We start from the raw sequence: 25,807 nt of genomic DNA, 5'->3' as shown, positions 1-25,807 counted from the left end.
TTAGGACAATGACTCAATGACTAGGCAGTTCCAAGTTATCACTGACAAGGTCCCAAATAGAACTCAAAACTAAAAATCTTTAATCTCAAGACTCTAGTTACTAGAAAAATTGATGAGATCCATATCCTACAGCTTCAAACATCTTCCATACTGAATTTAGTTGAAAAAGATTAATTTCACAAATAGTTTATTATTATCTAAAGATTGGTGATATAGGGAAGAGGAGAAGAAAAGGGAACAAAGCAGAGGAGAGTGAGCAAGAACTTTTGTTAACGTGGTTAGCCCTATAATACAGATAAAGAAACTAAAGGATAAAGAAGCTCCTCATTTTAGCTAAGGCTACAAAGCTAGAAGTTGAAATTAAGATGAGAATCTAAACAGTCTAAATCACTCTAAAGCTCTTAACTGTCTCTTAACATAACTTTATGTAATCTTTCCTTAGAAAATTGTTTTCTCACAAAGTTAGAACACTTCTTTAGACAAGACAAAACAAACATTATTTATAGTCTTTGTATAAATCTACCTTTTCAACCAGACTGTCGTGTTTGTCTTTAAAGTCTTCATTAACATCCAGTGTTAAGATAGGCACTTCTTGTAGATAATCAAAGTTGGTTCTGTTTGAAAAGAGAGAGATGAACAAAATAATTAGAAAAAGCAACAAATAAAAGAGAAATACTAAAAATTTATTCTTATGTCTTCACTGGAAAACAAACTGTTATCAATCATTTTATATTAAAATTATCCTGCCAAGTACTTCATCTGGCAGCCCCTTCGTTCTCACCTAGATTTACTATACATGTCTAAAAATCTCAGGTATAAAATATATAAAGTTAGGCATTGTGAAATGTAATTCTCCTCAAAAACCAAAGTCATACCATAAAGTAGGAATGTTTGCTTTTTCTTAGAATTTTGCTGTCTTTTTTTAAAAAATACATTTATTTATTTATTTTTGGCTGTGTTGGGTCTTCATTGCTGCTCATGGGCTTTCTCTACTTGTGGAGAGCAGGGTCTACTCTTCATTGCGGAGCGTGGGTGGTGGCTTCTCTTGTTGCGGAGCACAGGCTCTAGGTGCAAGGGCTTCAGTAATTGTGGCGCATGGGTTTATTAGTTGCTCCACGGCATGTGGAATCTTCCCAGATCAGGGCTCGAACCTGTGTCCCCTGCATTGGCAGGCGGATTCTTAACCACTGTGCCACCAAGGAAGTCCAGGAATGTTTGCATTTTATAGATGAGAAAACTAAAGCTCAGGGAGGTCACTCTGAGGCTCAGAGATTGTCTAAGGTTGCATACTAATAAGTGAGATGCATCTGAACCAAGAAGTGACTAATGACAAAGTACAGTGATCTAAGAAACAAACTTAAAATATATTAAAATTCTCTCTGAAAGAGTATAGGTATATCTCAGAGATACTGCAGGTTTGGCTCCAGACCACTGAAATAAAGTGAATATCACAACAAAGCAAATATTGCAACAAAGCAAGTCACACAAATTTTTTGGTTTCCCCGTGCATACAAAAGTTACATTTACTCTATACTGAAGTCTATGAAGTGTGCAATAGCATTATGTCTAAAAAAAATGTACATACCTTAATTTAAAAATACTTTATTGCTAAAAAATGCTAACCATCATCTGAGCCTTTAGAGAGTCATAATCTTTTTGCTGGTGAAGAGTTTAAAATACTGCAAGAATTTATAAAATGTGATGCAGAGACACAACATTAGGAAATGCTGTTGGAAAAATGGTGCCAACAGACTTGCTTGACACAGGGTTGCCACAGACCTTCCATTTATAAGAAATGCAGCATGTGCAAAGCACAATAAAGTGAAGTGCTATACAACAAGGTATGCTTGTACCTAAATAATGTACACAGGTATATTTCCTACTTTATCCCTTAAGGTGAAATTCCATATATTATGCTGTAAATACTGCTGGGGGAGATTAGCTATAAAAACTTTAAGAAAATAGGATCTCATTGCAATGAAAAGAATCAAAATCCATACCTAATTCTGGGAGATCCTACAATACTAATAAATAAAAATGGCTGAAAATGAAAAATTATACATGATTTGGATTAAAATTTGATAAAGGAATTTAAAATGAATAGTAAATAAGAATAGGAAGTCTTACTTTAGTGTTCTATGCAGGAGCCAGCTTTCATGCTTATAGTGAAGCTTCTCTAAGTATTCAAGAGGAATGCCTTGTTCTTCATTTCTTCCCCGTAAATATATTCTATTCAAGCATTTCTAAAAGCAAGCAATAAGAAACAGGTAGGAGGAGTGGAGGAGGCAAGGAACAATTATTCTTGCCAGCTGCCATTAAATTTATCCTTAGTGTCTCTTTAGTTATGCTAGCCAAAATCTCTATTTATTTTCCCTAGGAAGTTGAAGTAGTTCATTTTCCCCTCCTTGTGCTTTTCAACCATTTGGTAGCTCTAAACCAAGTGTTACTCTCAAAAATAAGTCAAAATATGTGTATAAACTTTGGCATCCATACTTGAAATATACTGTATAAAATTAGTTTAGTTAAAAAACAAATAATTTACCTGTTATAAACCATGATGGAAAAGAATATGAAAAAGAATATAAGTATGTATAACTGAGTCACTCTGCAGTACAGCAGAAATTAAACACAACATTGTAAATCAACTATTCTTCAATAAAATTTTGTTAAAAATTTAGAAGTTTGGGGACTTCCCTGGTGGTGCAGTGGTTAAGAATCCACCTGCCAGAGGAAGGAACACTCCCAAACTCATTCTATGAGGCCACCATCACCCTGATACCAAAACCAGACAAAGATACTACAAAAAAAGAAAATTACAGACCAGTATCACTGATGAATATAAATGTAAAACTCCGCAACAAAATACTAGCAAACAGAATCCAACAACACATTAAAAGGATCATACACCATGATCAAGTGGGATTTACCCCAGGGATGCAAGGATACTTCAATACACGCAAATCAATCAATGTGATACACCATACTAACAAATTGAAGAATAAAAACCAGATGATCATCTCAATAGATGCAGAAAAAGCTTTTGACAAAATTCAACACCCATCTATGATAAAAACCCTGCAGAAAGTAGGCATAAACGGAACCTACCTCAACATAATAAAGCCCATATACAACAAACCCATAGCAAACATCATTCTCAATGGTGAAAAACTGAAAGCATTTCCTCTAAGATCAGGAATGAGACAAGGATGTCCACTCTCACCACTATTATTCAACATAGTTTTGGAAGTCCTAGCCACGGCAATCAGAGAAGAAAAAAAAATAAAAGGAATACAAACTGGAAAAGAAGAAGTAAAACTGTCACTGTTTGCAGATGACATGATACTATACATAGAGAATACTAAAAATGCCACCAGAAAACTACTAGAGCTAATCAATGAATTTGGTAAACTTGCAGGATACAAAATTAATGCACAGAAATCTCTTGCATTCCTATACAATAATGATGAAAAATCTGAAAGAGAAATTATGGAAACACTCCCATTTACCATTGCAACAAAGAGAATAAAATACCTAGGAAAAAACCTGCCTCGGGAAACAAAAGACCTGTATGCAGAAAACTATAGGACACTGATGAAAGAAATTAAAGATGATACAAATAGATAGAGAGATATACCATGTTCTTGGATTGGAAGAATCAACATTGTGAAAATGACTCTACTACCCAAAGCAATCTACAGATTCAATGCAATCCCTATCAAACTACCAGTGGCATTTTTCACAGAAGTAGAACAAAAAATTTCACAATTTGTATGGAACCACAAAAGATCCTGAATAGCCAAAGCAATCTTGAGAAAGAAAAATGGAGCTGGAAGAATCAGGGTCCCTGACTTCAGATTATACTACAAAGCTACAGTAATCAAGACAGAATGGTACTGGCACAAAAAGAGAAACATAGATCAATGGAACAGGATAGAAAGCCCAGAGATAAACCCACACACATATGGTCACCTTATCTTTGATAAGGGAGGCTGGAACATACAATGGAGAAAAGACAGCCTCTTCAATAGTGGTGCTGGGAAACCTGGACAGCTACATGTAAAAGAATGAAATTAGAACACTGCCTAACACCATGCACAAAAATAAACTCAAAATGGGTTAAAGACCTAAATGTAAGGCCAGACACTATCAAACTCTTAGAGGAAAACATAGGCAGAACACTCTATGACATAAATCACAGCAATATCCTTTTATGACCTACCTCCTAGAGAAATGGAAATAAAAACAAAAATAAACAAATGGGACCTAATGAAACTTAAAACCTTTTGCATAGCAAAGGAAACCATAAACAAAACCAAAAGACAACCCTCAGAATGGGAGAAAATATTTGCAAATGAAGCAACTGACAAAGGATTAATCTCCAAAATTTACAAGCAGCTCATGCAGCTCACTATCAAAAAACAAACAACCCAATCCAAAAATGGGCAGAAAACCTAAATAGACATTTCTGCAAAGAAGATATACAGATTGCCAACAAACACATGAAATAATGCTCAACATCATTAATTATTAGAGAAATGTAAATCAAAACTACAATGCGATATCATCTCACACTGGTCAGAATGGCCATCATCAAAAAATCTACAAACAGGGCTTCCCTGGTGGCACAGTGGTTGGGAGTCCGCCAGCTGATGCAGGGGACACGGGATCGTGCCCCGGTCCGGGAGGATCCCGCATGCCACAGAGAGGCTGGGCCCGTGGGCCATGGCTGCTGAGCCTGCACGTCCGTAGCCTGTGCTCCGTGGCGGGAGAGGCCACAGTGGTGAGAGGCCCGCGTACCGCCAAAAAAAAAAAAAAAAAAATCTACAAACAGTAAATACTGGAGAGGTTGTGGAGAAAAGGGAACCCTCATATGCTGTTGGTAGGAATGTAAATTGATACAGCCACTATGGAGAACAGTATGGAGGTCCCTTAAAATCTATATATAGAACTACCATATGATCCAGCAATTCCACTACTGGGAATATACCCTGAGAAAACCATAATTCAAAAAGAGTCATGTACCAAAATGTTCATTGCAGCTCTATTTACAATAGCCAGGACATGGAAGCAACCTAAGTGTCCATCGACAGACGAATGGATAAAGAAGATGTGGCACCTATATACAATGGAATATTACTTAGCTATAAAAAGAAATGAAATTGAGTTAGTGAGGTGGATGGCTCCAGAGTCTGTCATACAGACTGAAGTAAGTCAGAAAGAGAAAAACAAATACCATATGCTAACACATATATATGGAATCTAAAAAAGATGATCATGAAGAACCTAGGGGGAAGACGGGAATAAAGAACCAGACCTACTAGTAAAGGTACTTGAGGACATAGGGAGGGGGAAGGGTAAGTTGGGACAAAGTGCGAGAGTGGTTGTGTATATATGGACAGATAAACACTCCCAAATGTAAAATAGCTAGCTAGTGGGAAGCAGTCGCATAGCACAGGGAGATCAGCTCGGTGCTTTGTGACCAGCTAGAAGGGTGGGGTAGGGAGGGTGGGAGGGAGGGAGATGCAAGAGGAAAGAGATATGAGGACATATGTATATGTATAACTGATTCACTTTGTTATAAATCAGAAACTAACACACCATTGTAAAGCAATTATATTCCAATAAAAATGTTAAAAAAAAAAAAGAATAAACCAAAAGAAAAAAAAAAAAAAAAAAAAAGAAGAGCCAGGCAATACAGGATCCACAAGAGATAAGTGAATAGATGTCTCAAGAGGATAAGAATAAAATATCCAAAAATAGCAAATTTGAAACAGAATGGCAGAACAACCAGCCCAGGCTGGAGCATGGAGCTTTGAGGTTTTGAGTCATTCCAGGAGATTTGAGGCAGTAGGCTATGTAGTATAAGGAGCTGGAGCTAATCTTCCTGAAGAAAACAAAGAGTCTTGAGAGGTTGTGCCTTCATTAAAAGAGAGCTAGTATTAATCCTTTGTCAGTTGCTTCATTTGCAAATATTTTCTCCCATTCTGAGGGTTGTCTTTTGGTCTTGTTTATGGTAACCTTTGCTGTGCAAAAGGTTTTAAGTTTCATTAGGTTCCATTTGTTTATTTTTGTTATTATTTCCATTTCTCTAGGAGATGGGTCAAAAAGGATCTTGCTGTGATTTATGTCATAGAGTGTTCTGCCTATGTTTTCCTCTAAGAGTTTGATAGTGTCTGGCCTTACATTTAGGTCTTTAACCCATTTTGAGTTTATTTTTGTGCATGGTGTTAGGCAGTGTTCTAATTTCATACTTTTACATGTAGCTGTCCAGTTTTCCCAGCACCACTTATTGAAGAGGCTGTCTTTTCTCCACTGTATATCCTTCCCTCCTTTATCAAAGATAAGGTGACCATATGTGTGTGGGTTTATCTCTGGGCTTTCTATCCTGTTCCATTCATCTATATTTCTGTTTTTGTGCCAGTACCATACTGTCTTGATTACTGTAGCCTTGTAGTATAGTCTAAAAACAAACAACCCAATCAAAAAATGGGCAGAAGGGCTTCCCTGGTGGCGCAGTGGTTGAGAATCCGCCTGCTGATGCAGGGGACACGGGTTCGTGCCCCGGTCCGGGAAGATCCCACATGCCGTGGAGCGGCTGGGCCCGTGAGCCATGGCCGCTTAGCCTGCGCGTCCGGAGCCTGTGCTCCGCAACAGGAAAGGCCACAACAGTGAGAGGCCCACATACCACCAAAAAAAAAAAAAAAAAATGGGCAGAAGAATTAAATAGACATTTCTCCAAAGAAGATATACAGATTGCCAACAAACACATGAAAGAATGCTCAACATCATTAATCATTAGAGAAATGCAAATCAAAACTACAATGAGATATCATCTCACACCAGTCAGATTGGCCATCTTCAAAAACTCTAGAAACAATAAATGCTGGAGAGGGTGTGGAGAAAAGGGAACCCTCTTGCATGCTGGTGGGAATGTAAATTGATACAGCCACTATGGAGAACAGTATGGAGATTCCTTAAAAAACTAAAAATAGAACTACCATACGACCCAGCAACCCCACTACTGGGCATATACCCTGAGAATACCATAATTCAAAAAGAGTCATGTACCAAAATGTTCATTGCAGCTCTATTTACGATAGCCAGGACATGGAAGCAACCTAAGTGTCCATCAACAGATGAATGGATAAAGAAGATGTGGCACATATATACAATGGAATATTACTCAGCCATAAAAAGAAATGAAACTGAGTTATTTGTAATGAGGTGGATAGACCTGGAGTCTGTCATACAGAGTGAAGCAAGTCAGAAGGAGAAAACCAAATACCATATGCTAACACATATATATGGACTCTAAGAAAAGAAAAAATGTCATGAAGAGATTAGTGGTAGGACGGGAATAAAACACAGACCTACTAGAGCATGGACTTGAGGATATGGGGAGGGGGAAGGGTAAGCTGTGACAAAGTGAGAGAGTGGCAGGGACATATATACACTACCAAATGTAAATTAGATAGCTAGTGGGAAGCTGCCACATAGCACAGGGAGATCACCTCTGTGCTTGTGACCACCTAGAGGGGTGGGATAGGGAGGGTGGGAGAGAGGGTGACGCAAGAGGGAAGAGATATGGGAACATATGTATATGTATAACTGATTCACTTTGTTGTAAACGAGAAACTAACACACTATTGTAAAACAGTTATACTCCAATAAAGATGTTAAAAAAAAAAGAGCTAGTAAAATTCCATCCACAAGCCGGAGTGAGAGGGAGCTTGAAAGCATTTCAAGACAATGACTTGAAAATAAATAATTCACCAGTGAGAACCTGAAATCACAGGCCTCAGATACATGTAGCACTGGGGTGCTAATTCACACAACTGACATTGCATGTGAATCCTCACGATGAAGAATTACTATCGAACTGTTCCATACCCTTGAGGCTCTTATCTCTAACGACCATGGGAAAAATAGAAATGAGTTACAATGGAATAGACTGTAATAAAGAGGGGTAACCAGAATAGAATGTTTTTTGTTTTTGTTTTTTTAAATAAATTTATTTATTTTATAAAAAAAATTTTTAAATAAAATAAAGTTTCCCATTAGAGTTTAAGATATTGACTATGAATGTTTCTAGCAGAATGAAATTATTAGTATTCTTCATGTTTTCTTCTATATTTGTATTTACTATTTTCATAATTAAAAACAAAAATTCTTTTCAAAAATAAAAGTGAATTTCAAAATTATTATTGTTAAATTCTGGCTTACTTGACATTAGAAGAGGAACAAAATCATCCCTTAGAATCAGAAACCTAGTTTCTTTGAAAATTCAGCTTCAGTAGCAATACAGTATTCTTTTGGGCTAGAAGTCATGGCATTTACATTCACCGGAGCCTACCTTTGTGACTTAGGGAAGAAACAGGAATAAAAAACAGAGAAAAATGGGGATGCAAGCACCAAAACCAGAAATTCCTTAACAAATGTAAGTTCTTATTTAGGTTACTTTTATGAAAGGCATCTATCTACTTGTTCTTCCTGGATTCATAACATAATTTCATATGTAAACAAGAATAGCTATTTACAACCTATGACAAAAGGCACATTTTCAAGTAAGCTCCCTTAACTGAAAATGCCAAGCGTCCTCTAAGGCTCTTCTCAACTACAGCTGCTACTGCCCACCCATTCCAAGCCACAACCAACCATAAAGGATTTCTTGAAATGGACCTCCACCAATTTGGCTAGTCCTTCAGTTAACATCTACTGAGCTCCCACTATGTACCCAGGCCCTATTCTAGGCACTGGAAATCCAAAAGTAATTAAAATACCCAAAGTTCCACCTCATGAAGCCTACATTCCAGGGGTTGCTTTAGAAAGTTTCTTAATGTAGCTGTGATAGATAACAGACCCTGAGAAAGTCAGGAAGAAATAATGAAGAACAGAACTGAGGAAGAACAGAGAAGCGGCCTAAAAGAGCAACTTCCAAATGTGGGCTTACAGTTTGCTTAGGAAAAAATAATGTTTCTATCTACACAGTTATGAGTTTCTAATTTGGAGTTGGGGAGTGGAGTTTAACTAAATCACCTTCATTGCATACCACTGAAAGGATTTCTAAATATTACTCTGAAATGTCAATGGACAAAACAAATTTTTATTGTTTCTCACCTCTGGAGTGGCTTGAAGATAAATGATTCCATCCAGTTCAAGGCTTTGGCCAAACTGGTTATTCATCCAGTCATGCCAGTCTTGATAAATGGTCCACTCTGTTTCATTCATGCAGTCAGATTCATACAAATTAGATGCAAAAATATACCTGAAAGAGAGTCTACATCAACACATAAATTCTTTCCAAAAAGCACAAAGAAAAAATGGATCTACTAAATGGACATGAAACAGTCTCCTAAACCCATGGCAGATAATGCCTTGGTTAGCAGAAAAAAACAACAACAGAAGAAAACAACACATTATCTCCAACTACAGAAAATCTGTACTTGGCTATCCGTTCCCAAAAATGTGGTGTGAGAACCCCTGGTGGTCCCCAAGACACTTCTAGGGGTTCTGTAAGAGACCAGATTACTTTATACACCGTACTTCAACGAAAAGCTTAGAACTGCTTAAAAACAGAAGCACAAATGAGAATACAGCTGACTTCTATTAAGTCAGACACTAAAGAGATTTGCAAAGTTTCAAACAATGCTACTCTTCTAATTTTTTGTTTTGAAAGATATAATTTTCACATCTTTTTTATGTTTCTATGTAATGGATTTATTATTACTAACTTTAAATAAGTTAATAAATGTTTTTTATATTTCTCAACCTTAATATCTAATAACATAAATATCAATAAGACACAAAGCTCTTTGGGCTCCTTAATAATTATTAGGAATGAAAGGGGTCCTAAAGTTTGAGAACCTCAGATCTAACTCTAGTAAAACAATCCTTACATAATAAGCAGGGTAATTCTAAGCCTCCCTTAGAGACATATGATCTCCTAGCTCCAGGTGCAAGTCTAGAATACAGATCCAGATTTAACCAGAGCAGATAAGAATTTTAAGAGGGTTGGAAGAAAAAACAATTTCTCTGCAAATTTGAAAGAGATGAGATGGCCACTATACCAGTTTCCATGGCAGCTAGCAATTATGCTAGAACTTCCCTAATGACATTAGTACCAAACTGCTGAAGGTATTAAATGTCATTTTCCATCTCAAATCTCCAACTCAGCCTCTCTTATTACTTTTATTCCCAGGAAACAGGAAAAAAAAAGTCCACTTCTAAGCCAAGATTCCAAACTGACAAGTACAGTCATTTATATATACCTGTCACTATACACAGATCGTTCAAAAAATAATACAGGTTTCTCCGCATCTTTGAGCTTGCCATTGAGAGCGGCAAGCTGAGCTCGTATTCGACTGAGGCAGGCATATGACTGGAAGGTGAAAGACCACCGTTCAGGTTTCTCATACATCATCTGAAGAACATTCCCACCACTTTTCTGAGATGTTGTCAGTTCCTATTTTGAATTTGAAAAAAGAAACAAAAAGCAATGATCAATAGGGCTATTTTAATGTTTTTTTAAGTTTAAAAAATTGGATAAATAAAATTTTAAAAAACCCAATTTTCAAAATGGGTAGAAGACCTGAATATACATTTTTCCAAAGATATACAGATGGCTAACAGGCATATGAAAATATGCTCAACATTGCTAATTTAGAGAAACACAAATCAAGACAATGAGATATTCACACCTGCCTCTGAACACAGTGAAATTACTTACTGCTCTTACAGAATATCACAAAAGTTTACTAGTAACACTGCTTTGTTCAGATTTCTAGCCTAGCACCTTCCCTGGACAGAGTACGATGTGTTTAAGTAATTAAACAGGCAAAGCCTTCTTAGGTCCCTTCCACACTGAAAAACTCCTGAGATACCTTGGTGGTATCTATTTGCTAATCTCTCTCCAACCACAGCATCCATTTTTCTATATTCTGTAGAGCCAATTTCTTGTTATTAGATTTTTATATAATCTGATTAAAGTCATTTACGTTAGGGAATATCTGATTTAAACCATGAACTTTTTTTAAAGAGGCTTGGTATCCTCAATGAATCATTTGCAAAAAATATAGAAAATAATTCTGAGCATCTATCCATTGCCACTTCACTACTATAGGCCAAAGTCAGCAAATTCTAACATTCGAAGCTTCCAAATCAAAATAAAAAGGGGGGGGTGGGTAAAGAAAAAGAAGTCACTGAAATTTCTTCCTTTTTTAAATTTTATAAATTTATTTATTTATTTTTGGCTTCACTGGGTCGTCATTGCTGCGTGCAGGCTTTCTCTAGTTGTGGCGAGCGGGGGCTACGCTTCATTGCGGTGCATGGGCTTCTCGTTGCAGTGGCTTCTCTTGCTGTGGAGCAAAGGCTCTAGGCGAATGGGCTTCAGTAGTTGCAGCACACGGGCTCTAGAGTACAGGCTCAGTAGGCGTGGCACACGGGCTTAGTCGCTCCACAGCACGTGGGATCTTCCAGGACCAGGGGTCGAACCCGTGTCTTCTGCATTGGCAGGCGGATTCTTAACCACTGTGCCACCAGGGAAGTCCCTGAAATTTCTTCCTTTGAGTGACAGTATTTTCTTTATTTTTAAATTAAAATTGATTGCACAGTAATAGAATATATTAGAATACTTTTGATATTAGAGTTGTCAGATTAAGAAAGAAAAAACAAGAGACTTTCCTGACGATCCAGTGGTTAAGACTCCACACTCCTAATGCAGGGGACATGGGTTCGATCCCTGTTCGGAGAACTAAAATCCATCCCACGTGCCGTGTGGCCAAATAAAATAAAAATTTAAAAAAAGAAAGAAAAAACAAAACCCAGGACCCAGGGATGCTTCATCATCTTTTCTCTGTCAAGCTATATAAAGATTCCCCCAAAAGTTATAGTCTTTAATCTTGTTTTCTAACTTTCAAGGAATAAAATATGACTGCCTAATTCCTATTCTCAATCCTAGTTCAAATACCCCTGAACACTTCCTGAAAGTTCATGCTCAAGGTAGGTGGTTTTCCTCTGAGGAAAAAAAAAAAAATCCAGAAGTGTAAACATTATAACGGACCTCAGTTTCAGTTAAGAACTAAAAACCACACAAACACATGGCACTTTGAGGCAGAATTTAAATTTCATACCACAAACCACATAATTAAGTGAAACTTCTTCTCAAAACTGGAAGAAAAAAAGCATAAAATGGCAAGAAGCTAACAGTCAACAATAGGGCTGTTTAGAAACACTGAGCAGATGATGAACTGAAATAAGGGTGAAGTAACTGCCTTCCCAAACTGCTTAAAGAATAAATTTAATTTTATTAGAGCTTCAAGGGCCTTTGTTAATTTAATTATAAACTGACTTTCCACTTATTCATCATCATCCAGGGAGAAAATGTTTCATACAAGTGAATTTTTCCAGCTAAATGAATTTTATCAACTCAACCAAAACTTTCGTGTAGTTATTTTTATAAAGAGGACAATAGTGTCTATTTTATTTTCCTACCCTAGTAAGCATAGCATTTTGGAAATTACTCTTAGTAACAGAGACAACTTTATAAACACTGACTGCTGGATTTATAAGAGAAGTTAGCTAAACAGCACAAGCTGCTATTCCATACATTTTTTTTAAATTAATTAATTTTTAAAAAATTTTAAAAATATATCAGGCACAGAAACACTAGTATGAAAAGATGTATGTACTCTTAGGTTAATTGCAGCATTATTTACAGGAGCCAAAATATGGAAACAACCTAAGTGTCTGTAGACAGATGAATGGATAAAGATGTGGTGTATGTATACAATGGACTACTTGGCCATAAAAGAGAACAAAATCTTGCCATTTGAAACAACATTAATGGAACTTGAGGGTATTATGCTAAGTAAAACAGGTCAGACAGAAAAGGACAAATACCACATGATATCATTTACATGTGGAATCAAACAAACAAAACCAAACCCCCAGCCTCACAGGTCTAGATGCAGGGTTGCCAGAGTGGAGGGAGGTAGGGGATGTGGGGTGAAATGCATAAAGGGGATCAAGAAGTACAAATTTTCAGTTATAAAATAAATAAGCACAGCATGCAGGATAGAGTCAATGATATTGTATCAACTTAGTATGGTGACAGTACCTAGACTTCCTGTGGTGATCATTTTTACAATGTACACAAATGTTGAATCACTATATTGGACACCTGAAACTAATACAATATTATAGGTCAATTATAGCTCAATAAAATATATTTAAATATTAAATACATAATATTAAATTATTAATTATCAAATAATCAAAAAACATACATTAAAAAGTTTTTTTACTTGACACTAAAAAAGAGGGGCAGAGGTGTAGTGGTATTTACATATACATGGAATTCTCTGCAGTATAAATGTTAATTCAAAACACAAAATTTAAATCTTGGATTAGTCTGCTCTATCTCTGGTTGCATTATCTGTAGCTTACTTAGCATATTTTCAAAAAAGAATGTGCTTAGGAATGTGAACACAAAGGCCATATTTAAGTTTTCTTAAAAGTTTATTTTTTATGTCTTAGATTTAGAAAATAAAGAATTTTCGTTGAAGAACTAGTAAGTTCATTACACAAAATATCCTTTCATTAAGAAAATATACTTCAATTATGATGATAATTATAATAATACCTACTGTTTATTATCTATTTTATGCTAGGGATGACATGAAAAGTTTTACATATATTATCTCAACCCTATGAAATAGTCATTACTGACACTATTTTATAAATTTTAAAAATGGGGCTCAAATAGGTTGAATAACTCATTAATATCAATGTATCTGGTAAGCAGCAAAACTAGGATTCAAGCCTAAGACTGACAATAAAGCCATATTCTTTCCAAAATGTTGATCTGCTATTAAATACTGAAGTTATATCTATAAAGTAAGTAATACTTAATTTGATTTATTGAAGGGAAATATTCAGATACTATGTGGATAATTAACTGGTGCTGGTGCCCTGTATTTTAATAATTTTATCTTAGACATGGATAACTTTACATAATTATACAATAGAGAATTCACTAATAACAAAAATACAAATTCACTAGTGAAAATACATCTGGGTTATTTTTATAAATAAAACTAACCGTGAAAAACAATTTTTTGTCTTCATCATTATCTGGGCTATTTCAGATTGTCTTTGGTGCACAAATACCTATTACCAAAATAACCATCAACTTTATTTTGTTTTGTTTTGTTTTTGGCTGTGCCCCACGGCTTGTGGGATCTTATTTCCCTGACTAGGGATCAAACCCGTGCCCCCTGCAATGGAAAAGCAGAGTCCTAACCACCTGGACCACCAGAGTATTCCCTAAAATAACCCATTAACTTTAAAATAAACTTCAACAACTTCTACATTAATTAATTAAACATGGCACTTTTGAGTTTGTTACATTAACAAATATATTTAAAGTACTTCTATTTAGAAATTGCATGTGACAGATACTACTATGTGTTCCCTAAAACCAGGTTATTTTTCTTCCTGGACACACAGCTAGGCTTTATTTCCCAGTCTCCCTTGTAATTAACTATAGCCACAAGACTCAGTTCTAGCCAGTGGAAGTAGGGCAGAAGCAATGTTTATCATGTCCAGGCTGGACCCATAAAAACCTCTCAAAAGTGATGATTCTTTCTTTATTCATCAACTGGAAGCAAAAGACACCAAGGCCCTAGAGCAGCAGTTTTCAATTTCAACTCCAGGGCAGGGGTACCAAAGTATGATCCCCATAACAGCAGCATCAACATCACTTGGGAACTCGTGAGAAATGCACATTTTCAACACCCCACTGCCAGACCTATTAAATCAGAAACTGGGAATGAGGGCCCAGTCTTTGGTTTAACAAGACCTCTAGGTGACTCCAACGAACACTAAAGTTTGAAGCACTGTCCTAGAGGTTAGATGAGCCACACATTAGAAGGGGCCTGCGTCTCCAAGTGACAGCATGGTATGCCATCCACTCAATACCATATTGTACTGCACACTGCCTGAGAAATGAAATTTTATCATCTTAAACCACAGAGACTTTACTATAGCAGCAAGTATTACCTTAAATTTACCTGATACGGACTTCCTTGGTGGCACAGTGGTTAAGAATGCACCACAACTACTAAGCCTGCGCTCTAGAGCCTGCGAGCCACAACTACTGAAGCCCATGCTCCCGCAACAAGAGAGGCAACCACAATGAGAAGCCCGCACACCATAATGAAGAGTAGCCCCTGTTCACCGTAACTAGAGAAAGACTGTGGGCAGCAACAAAGACCCAATGCAGCCAAAAATAAAAATTAAATTTAAAAAAAAGAATGACATCAAAAAATACTCTGTTGTTTCACAGATAAGTATATTTTACCCCTTCTTTTGCAGAGTTACTAATTTTTCAGTGACTTCTTAGTGGTAAGAAGTGTTAGAAAAAAGTAAAATAGCATTTCACAATAAATAATAAAGATCTCCCAAAAGAATTCAGCTCACTAAGAGAAACAGACTAAAAATATCTTCCTAACAGTCTCTAGACCTCAAAAAATAAGGTAAAAGAAAGCAATTAAATCAAAGCTTTGGGCCTAAATAATAACACAAATCACCAAATAAAGCACACTCTTATTTAAAATAAATCTTTAATATAAAGACTGATAATCATCTGGGTCATATGATTTAAAGATAATCTTACCATGGGAGGGGAAGGGAGGGGAGACTACATAATCTTTCTAGGTACTTTCTCCCTCTTTATTTTGCTAAAACTGGTGGGAGCTCATCGATAGTATAGCAACATTTCAGCCACTAGGTGGCAGGTAAAAAACAAAACCAGCTAAACATGCAGGTGCAAATTAAATTATTGACTAGGGTAAGAGATCAAAGGTACCAGCAGCCCAACTGTTCCGATCCCAGTGCTACTGCCAAGAAGTGTGATTAAATGGAGAACATTCGAAGTAGGACTGGCATTACCAGAGTTGGGTCTGAACACAGTCTACTTCTCACTATTGACAGCATGCTAAGAAAGCTTAGATTTGGATGGTGGTTCACACTATAATCCCAAGGAATAGGTCAGGGATGGGTCTGGGAAAGAAGGGCCCCAGGATGAGGGAAGAAATTCCATTTCTTGAGGTCCAGGAGAAAAGAAGAAAATATCCAAAGATACTGAGAACCCACCCACTCATTACTACCCTTACATTCCACTACCTTATCCCCAAAATACTATCCCCACAATCTGAAACTCCACCTAAGTAGAGAGGATTAACAACATAGTAGCCTTCAATACACACACAAAAATAAAACTATCCTCCAAGAATGTACACAAATATACAAAATCCAATGAAGGTTACCAAATTGTAACATGGTGGAGACATGACTGGATTACAGGAAACGGATGAAAGTATATGTTAACAATAATAGTAGGTTCACTTGCATGGTAGTTACAAAGAAAGTTTGGAATTTTGACTCTAGTACACAGGAAGAAAATGCTCCAGCCCATAAACATGAATATCAGATCCATGAAGCCAATTCTTAAAATGGAGACAGATGCATCAATGCATCTTAGTCTGATGACATCAGTAATTAAGATAATATAACTAATTCCCCTGAGCTCTGATTCTAAGCTTAATAGACAACCTTCTTATCATAAACTGTCTTCCCATGTATATTAATGCAATGTTTTCAACCTCTCCTCTCCAACACAACTAAAGGGTTCAATACACTCCTAACACTAACAGTGATTCACTAGGGCAGTCATTTTTAACCAGGAGGCATCCATCCCACATATTTAAATTCCCAAGGGATTGTTTGTTGTTTGAAAAACACCCCAAATCCTTGAAATATTATAAGTTCCTTCTACTGGGCCTATATAGAGAATGGGCTGACCTACATCAATGAATCTGATAATTACATTTCTCTCCACAAATTAAAATTTTTGACATTATGGTTTTCATATATGTTCCTGTGTGCTTGGTTAATATAAGGTACACTGGGAATCCCCTGGAGGTCCAGTGTTTAGGACTCTGCACTTCCATTGCAGGAGGCACGGGTTCAATCCTTGGTGGTTGGGGAACTAAGCAGTGTGGTGTGACCAAAAAAAAAAAGTAAGGTACACTGAGAGGCGGAAACATTTAATGTGCCAACAAACCAGTTATACATGTTTAATATGAGTTAGAAGCTATGATATTAAAACTAGAATGGACCTTAAATGAAGGTCACCTAATCCAATCTAGTCTAACATTCCCCCAATGAAAGAGTTCCTTCTGTATTTCTCACATTGGTTTAATTTGGCTACTTTCCACCTAACCCCTGAGAATGACTGCACTTGACCCCAGAAATGAGGGGGAGAAAGATTATTTGTAGAACACAGGTCTCTCATTTCTAAAGGTAAACAAACTTGAATAGGGCACTTTGAAAGAGGCCACAAGACATACTTTAAGAGGTAAAAATGCAGGGTGAGGGAAGACAGAAGATCCAAAGGAAAATGGGCAAAAGGACTTGAAAAGGGACTTTACAAAAGAAATCCAAATGGCAAATAATTAATTAAAGGAGCACCATCACATTAGCAATCAGGGAAATATAAACTAAAAACATAAAAGATATTAAATGTTCAACAGAATGATAAAATTTAGGAAGCTGGACAATACTAAATATTGACAAAGGGGTGGACCAGTTACAGCTTCAGTACACTGTGGGGAATGTAAACTGGTAAAACCACTTCAGAAAATAGACATCATACACATACCCAGCACCCAGTAATTTTACTTCTTATTCCAAGAGAAACTCTTGCATGTGTACACCAGGATTCATATTCCTAACAGGGCTGTTTTTACAGCAACTAAACTAGGAACCGCTCAAAAACTGATCAAAGGTATAGAATGGACAAACAGTGATATATGAATACAACTGAATACCATATGGCAATGAAAATGAACAAGCTATAGCTGCATGCAACAATATAGACAAACTTCACAAACTTATTAAGCAAAATATAAGCAAGAGGAAAAGGAATGCAAACAGATGATTTCATTTATACAGCATTAAAAAACAGACAAAACATATTTCTTAGAGATATGTTCATGTACATCAAATTCTTTTTAGAAAGCAGAAAAATTATTATCACAAGAATTATTTTATGTGAGTGATTACCCCTAGCAGAGTTATTACCCTTGGGAAGGAGATACTGTGACCTGAGAAGAACAAACAGGGACTTCTTGAACGAGAAAGTAATGGTCTATTTCTTGACCTGGGTGATGGTTACAAAGATGATAGCCTTCAAATTGTTCTTTAAACTATACATAGGTTTATATACTTTTCTATAGTTATATCATATGTCAATAAAAAATGTTGAAAGAAGCAAATAAATTTACCCACTTTAAAACTCTACTTAAGGCTAACTCTGCCCTTCCTGAAAGACCAGACTGAAATACCAATTTCTTAAGAATATGGAGTCCATATGGGAAGGAAGTCCCTTCAGGGTTTAATCCTAGATTATTCAAAGGATTGGGTTGTAGTGAGCTGTGTCCCAGACCTAAAGTTAACTATGTTTGGCAAACAGGTATATGAGAAAATACTTTTGGTTATTCAAAACCAATGTCCTCAAAGTCTGCAGAGTACCTTGGCTGGTGACTGTCCTTGTATATATGATTTACATTTTTTTTTTTTTTTTTTTTTTTTTTTTGCGGTACGCGGGCCTCCCACTGCTGCGGCCTCTCCCGCTGCAGAGCACAGGCTCCGGACGCGCAGGCTCAGCGGCCATGGCTCACGGGCCGCTCTGCAGCATGTGGGATCATCCCGGACCGGGGCACGAACCCGCGTCCCCTGCACCGGCAGGCGAACTCTCAACCACTGCGCCACCAGGGAAGCCCGATGATTTACATTTTAAATATTCAATTATTATTCCTAGATTCCCTAGACCAACAGCTAAACTTTTAAAATTAGACATTTTTTTTTCAAAACCTCTCTGTCCTCCTCAGACCTAACAAAGTAAGTTTCTAGCACACATTTCCATTTTTCCATTTCTGCTATGCTGCTTTCAATTTCAATTTTCATTTCTCCAGAAACAAAAATCTTAGCAATCAAATCTCTCTTCTTCATACACATACAATAAAGTTTGCTGTAAAGAATAGAATTTAATGATTATGCCCTCTTTCTCATTTGCAATGTAGGATGGAAAGTTCTGGGAAATTGAAACTTGTGTCCAGGGTGAAAGTCTGACAAGAATGAAAGTACAAAAATAATGGCTGTCTCTAAGACAAAAGTCCTGAAAAATAAACTAGTAAAATTCAGCTACTGGATAGCTGTTTTTGCTTTTCTTATTTACCTATTTTTAAACAAAATGTAAAAAGCCACGCAAGAAATTTAACTTATAATTAGATTTTTTTAAAACGTTTTAATTAATTTTTAAAATTCTACTTAGATGCAATGGAGTGCATAATCTTAAGTGCATAGTTCAATGCGTGTTTTATATATATATATATATATATATATATATATATATATATATACACTTCCACGTAACTACTGCCCAAATGAAGATACAGACTTAGAGAGCTATATTTGAAAGTCTGTTTGTTTGTTTTTTTTAATTTATTTATTTTTGGCTGCGTGGGGTCTTTGTTGCTGCGTGTGGGCTTTCTCTATTTGCGGCGAGCGGGGGCTGCTCTTCATTGCAGTGTGCGGGCTTCTCATTGCAGTGGCTTCTCTTGCTGTGGAGCACAGGTTCTAGGCACACGGGCTCAGTAGTTGTGGCTTGCGGGCTCCAGAGCGCAGGCTCAGTAGTTGTGGCGCACAGGCTTCATTGTTCCGTGGCATGTGGAATCTTCCAGGACCAGGGCTTGAACCCGTGTTCCCTGCACTGGCAGGAGGATTCTTAACCACTGTGCCACCAGGGAAGCCCTATATTTGAAAGTTTTATTGCAAAAGGAAAAAAAAAAAAATCCAAGAATACAACTGTTCTCTAAATCAAAAATTTTTATTTTATTAAATAAAGTTTATTTTCATACCTTAAATTCATCCTGAGTACTTTGAACATTGCACCACCTGGCAACAGGTTCAGGAACCACTTCCCAATCCTCACAGACTTGTTTAAGGATATTCACAAATGTTGATTTCCCAGCAGCTGTTGTGAGAGGAAAAGTGAAACTGAGGAAGGAAATTTATCAGGAAAAAAATGCCAAGACAGCCATCAGCTTTTACAAAATTTATAATAGCAAACAATACAAAAAAGAAAAGCATTCAATTTTCTAAACTTTCTCTTTTAGACTTTTTTTAAATGAAAAGTAAAACGATCCCTGCCCACCTGTATTAAGCTCATTTGTTTGTTACTGTTTTTAGTTTACCAAAGCCGTGGAACAGAATTTTTAAAATTCTAGGGAATTCCCTGGAGGTCCAGTGGTTAGAACTCCGCACTTCCAATTCAGGGGGGATGAGTCCCATCCGTGATCGAGGAACTAAGATCCCGCAAGCTGCTTGGCGCGGCCAAAAAAAAAGAAAAGTAAAAATTCTAGTCCTAGACTGACTTTCTTTAACAAAACAGAGATAACTGTGGAAAGTGGTTAAGGCTACTCTCCAACTTAATTAGGTATGTAATTTTGGGCAAGTCACTGAACCTCTCAGAGCCTGTTTCCTCATAATACAATGGAGACTGTAATGATAATACCCTCCTCATGGAAACTGCTGTTATAAATAAGTAAACTATCACAACAGTGACAGTCATTCCAGGCTCTTGCATTTTCAAAATTTTCCTCTCTACTGGCTCTATTCGTTCAGTTTACAAACAAACTCAGGTTTTTCCTATCTAAAACCAATCTCGAAACAACCAAATAAACCACAAAATTAATATAAAGATGCATCCAGGGAATTCCCTGGTGGTCCAGTAGTTAGGACACTGAGCTCTCACTGCCAAGGGCCAGGGTTCAATCCGTGGTTGGGAAACTAAGATTCAACAAGCCAAGCAGTGTGGCCAGAAAAAAAAAAAAAAAAAAGCATCCAATTCCCAGAGTTTTAGGATGGGAAATAATATGATTATTATTATATGACACTAATTATCATACGACACTATGGCTAACAGAAATTATAAAAATATTTTTGCAAAACACTTCCTACAAGCAATAGCCATGTTTTTTCTGCTTCACTTTTATGGTTCTGTGTACTCTATCAAACTCCTTAAAAAAAAATGTTGTATAGACTTTACTTCTCCCTGATCATTCACTAGTTTCTGAGATATCTAGAAGGAAAAAAAGAAAACAGTTTGGGTGTAACCAAGACGTTATATTCACTATTTTAAAATTATCTGGGAATTCATTCAATTTAATAGTAAGGAAAGTCCTGATCTATAATTTGACACGGTTTAACAATACTCTTAATGACCACCACACCCTTCCTATCTGAAGTCACCAAATGTGATTATTAGTCATCTCTGGTCAGCATGATGTTTTCTCTCTCTCTCCATATATATGAATACAAACGCACACGCACATAGATAAACATATTTAAAAAAGGAACTGAAGCAAAGCCTCCTGTTCCTTATAAACTGGATCCAAAGAAGGCAAAAAAGAACTTACCTTTGACTTGAAGAACTATAATCAAACCTAAAACATGACATAGGTCGATAGAAAAAAAAAAAAAAAAAAAAAAGGAGGGAGGGTCAATCAGAAGGTAACACAGAGAGAACAGTTGAGAAGCAAAACACAAAAGTCATACTACCACCAGAGGACAGGCAAAAAAACCTTTTAATGATAAACTAGATGACCATGAGGTTTAATCATAGGAAAAACACTGGTGGACCACAGATTTCATGTGAAGACGGTAAGCACAGAAACTGTAAGGCATTTAGAAGAAATGAATGGAAGCATATAAAACGTTCACCAGACATTCACTGAGCTAGATGGAGGAAGGAAGGAAAACATGGTGTTCAGAAAGAGCACCCAAGGAACACACTAAAACACCAGCCATCAGCTAGAGTCTGAAAGCACTTAAGACTAGAGCATTCAGCTTTCTTCTGATACTGCTTACAAACAGAAAAAGTTCTGTGGTCATACTCTGAAATTTTAAGAGTAATAACAGTTACTCTCTAAAATTACTCTTTAGGGCTTCCCTGGTGGCGCAGTGGTTGAGAATCCGCCTGCCGATGCAGGGGTCACGGGTTCGTGCCCTGGTCCGGGAAGATCCCACATGCCGCGGAGCAACTAAGCCCGTGAGCCATGGCCGCTAGGCCTGCGCATCCGGAGCCTGTGCTCCGCAACGGGAGAGGCCACAGCAGTGAGAGGCCCGCATACCGCAAAAAAAAAAAAAATAAATAAATAAATAAATAAAATTACTCTTTAGTTCAAGCACTGTAAAAATAGTTACCTGCAGTTCCCAATCAGACTAATATCCAGTTCCTTAACTTTTGGGGAGGAAATGGGGAGCTTGAAAATAAGCTAATTAATAAATTAAAATTCTAGGAAGGCAAAGGAGAACAAGAACCAAGGACACTGATGTTAATACTTTTAAAAGTCATGGGACCTAACAAAATTATTAATGCCAAGTAGGCATAATGATGCCAAAAATCATTCTATACAGACCATTAAGATGAGAAGTAGGTAAAGACTCCAAAATCTAACATAAGAGAGTATTTTAGTTAGAGAACATGAGAAAACAAGTTACATGAGTATGAAATGAAAATGACCGGTTAAAGTTCAAATTCTAGAAAATAGAGGAATCATGAAAGTTTAGCAATTAGTACATATATAGCTTATTTGGGTCTGGCAAATACGGCAGAGGGCACATGAACAACAGTATAAGAGCATTAATAAACAGCAAATGACAAAGCTGCAGTGTCAGGGAAAACAGTTAAGTGGTAAGTGACATATCCCATCTAAAGAGCAAATGGTTCTCTTACAGAAACTCAGTGCTACCAGATCTTCAGATTTTTCAAGAGAAGCCAAGAATCTAGATATTTATGGGAAATCTCAACATTTGTAAATGCTAGCAACTAATTTAAAATGTTTTTTTCAAATATGGGCAGGCCAATATTGTGTAAATGCAGGCCATCAGTTTGCAACTCCTTCCAGTGTAGGTAATGGGGTGGTCAGAGAATTTTAAGCAAGGGATAACACAATCACATTTGTATACAGAAAGACTGCTCTGGAAGAATTTTGAGAAACTGGAGAGGGGGTGACATATTAGGAAATTATTTTAGGTGCTGAGAAGATTAAAGATGCTTGGAAAGAAGTAAATTTCCAGATATGATACATTGCTTCAGTGGATTTAAGAAAGGGAAGGGATTGTGGTATAGATCTGAGAGGTTGTTCATTCAAATTTACTTTTGAAAAGGTTTTGTTCATCTGCTTTCTCCTGTCTTTATGGTCTTCTGTAACCAATATGCAGCTGTGAGGAATCATACTAGTAAACATTCACCTTCAAAGAACTTATCCAGCTAAGAAATGAGAGTCTATTACATGGATCTTTCCCACTGGTGCCTTAATATTGGAGCAATGAAACAAGATGTCCTCTTTGAAGTGTGTTCAGCTTTTTCTATTCCTTGCAATGCTGCTAAAGCACCTGTCTGCCTTGCCTTTTTAAAGAAGTACAAGTGCTTTCAGCACGGTAAGAATTAAAATTTGCTGTATGCATGAATGGCCAGTACCTAACTTGGAACCAAAAAAAACAAAATCCTGTCAAAATAGGAAGTACCAGGCATAGGTTTCCTGTGGTAGGAAATTGAGAAGAATCGTTAAGTTCTCATGTATCTTGCAAAATGACATCTGGGTTAAGAACAGAAACAGCAGTGGTCTTTGAATCATAACACAATGTTTACTTGGATGTTGGGTAGGGAGTGAGGAACTCGTTCTGCTAAGATCATTTAAAAATTCTTTCCTTGTACTTGAACGTTTACAGCAGTTTTATTCATAATCTAAATACTGAAAACAATCCAAATGTCCACAATTGGGAGACAGAAACTGTGGTATATCCGTGCAGTGGAATACTACTCAGAAACAAAAAAGAACAAACCACAGATACAAGCAACATGAATAAATGTAAAAGCATTATGCTAAACTAGAGAAGCAAGACACAAAAGGCTACATACTCTATGAATCCATTTATATGACATTCTGAAAAAGGCAAAACTTACAGGAATAGAAATCAGATCACTGCTTGCCAGGGGATAGGAATGGAGAGGCGACTGACTACAAAGAAGCAAGAGGGAGTTTCCTCTGGGATGGAAATGTTCTGAATCTTGATCTTGGGGCTAATAAAACATTGTATGTTTGTCAAACCTCATAGAGGGGTATACCTAAAAAGGGATCCTTTAACTTATGTATATTGCACCTCAAGAACTGACATACAGACACATCCCCCCAAAAAAATACCACACACCGCAAAAACAAAACCCTTCCCTTTGCGCGATCCAAACAAAAGAGGATGAAAGGGACCCCAAGCGCGCCTCACAAGGCCCGCAGTTCTAGGTCCGCCGCCTGACGCCCAGAGGTCACTTACACCCTCGTGGCACGGGAGGGAAGCTGGAGAGGCAAGAGAAGGGTGCTTTCGGCGGCTGGGGAATTTGAGGGCGCGTCCGCAAGCACAGGAGCAGGCTGAGAGGAAAGCCCCCAATGAGGAGCAGCAGGGATGAAGCGAAGGGGCGCTTCAGCCGCCGCTGCCGCGACTACCCCTGCTTTGGGACCAACACTTCCCGAGGCTCCTTACCGATGTTCCCTTCGATGGAAATTTTCTTGATGCGGGTCCCCTCAGAGCTGGCTGCGGGAGATGGGCAGCTCCTCTTGGGTGGGGTGGCCATGCCTTGTCTTGTGGCGGCCCCGAGCGCGTCGGGCAGGGAGGGCTGGGAGGCGGCCAAGGGTGTGCGCGGCAGTGCCGACGCCGCCGCGGAGCTCGCCTTGAACTGCAGGCTCTCTGGCCGACGGGTACTCGGGTTTGATTTTGGCGCGCGGCTGCAGCTGACGACGGAGGCGGGACTGTGAAGTGGCCGCCCGCCTAGCGGGGAAGCCACGCCCCCGCCTTCCCCTAAACCTGCGATCCCTCCCGGGTCCCTCGGCCGGAGCCCGCCTCGCGCGGGGCCCCTGCGTGCGCGCCCGGCACGAAGGGTCACGGGAAGCGGGGAGGCGGGGCCGCGCGCGCGCAGGCGCATCTCTGCCCAGAAGGCGGTGGCAGGGCGTTCCCTGAATCTTGTGGGAATCCGGGCGGGTGCCCAAGGTCGAGAGGCGCTCGAGGGTAGAGGGCACCACCTGCCCTCGTCACCAGGAGTGGGCCGGGCTTTGGGGAACTCGTTTGTCCCTTGGGGTTTGTGGGTTCTGAGCGTCTGGGCCGAATTGGTTGGACCTGAAACTTTGAACTTGTCAGGGGTGAGGCAGTGAGTAGTAGAAAAACCAAACGGATTACCCTGTGTTCTCAGCCTGGAGGCCATCATCAGGCCAGGTGGCGCTGGGAATGTATTGCAGTCTTACTGTGTGCCAGACATTATTTTGAACGTTTTTCCCTGGTTAACTAGCAATCAAGTGCCAGAGATCCTACCATTAGCCCCATTTATCAGTGAGGAAACAGGCACTGAGGAGGGATGTTGAGTCTCAAAGTCAGTGTGGTGGAACTGGGATGGGAATTGAAGTATTCAGATGCCACACCACAGGAAGCCTTTTCTGATCTCTCATATTCTGATTTGGATGCCCCATTTATGCTGAAGGGGAGCAGAAGGTGCAACCCCCAAATTTGCCACTTTGGCATACTACTTTGAATTAAATAAGGACACTCTGACCGTCCTTTTATCCTCCTGAAGGCGGGGGCTAACTCTCCCATATAAAAGTTACCTTCCCTGTACCAGGAGGGTAGAAGGCATCCT

At 38.1% G+C, this 25,807-nt stretch overlaps 1 protein-coding gene across 2 annotated transcripts in view; it reads right to left on the bottom strand.

Moving 5' to 3' along the window:
• The window catches only part of DCK (deoxycytidine kinase), a 30,371-nt gene extending 5,269 nt beyond the window's left edge, over positions 1-25,102 (bottom strand). The window contains exons 1-7 of one of the 2 annotated variants that reach the window (XM_067035813.1): positions 24,664-24,839; positions 21,540-21,566; positions 19,980-20,095; positions 10,269-10,462; positions 9,118-9,265; positions 2,128-2,243; positions 524-614 (exon numbers count right to left, since the gene is read on the bottom strand). In XM_067035813.1, coding sequence (XP_066891914.1) covers positions 524-614; positions 2,128-2,243; positions 9,118-9,265; positions 10,269-10,462; positions 19,980-20,095; positions 21,540-21,566; positions 24,664-24,754 — 783 coding nt within the window. In that variant the 5' untranslated portion in view covers positions 24,755-24,839. Of the gene's footprint in view, positions 1-523; positions 615-2,127; positions 2,244-9,117; positions 9,266-10,268; positions 10,463-19,979; positions 20,096-21,539; positions 21,567-24,663 lie in introns of both variants that reach the window. The other variant, XM_059065785.2, reaches the window with a different exon arrangement.
• Positions 25,103-25,807: the final 705 nt, after the last annotated feature.

This window comes from Kogia breviceps, chromosome 6 (genome assembly GCF_026419965.1).
Source record: "Kogia breviceps isolate mKogBre1 chromosome 6, mKogBre1 haplotype 1, whole genome shotgun sequence".
Lineage (NCBI taxonomy): Eukaryota > Metazoa > Chordata > Mammalia > Artiodactyla > Physeteridae > Kogia > Kogia breviceps.
This window is presented reverse-complemented; position numbering and strand designations above follow the sequence as displayed.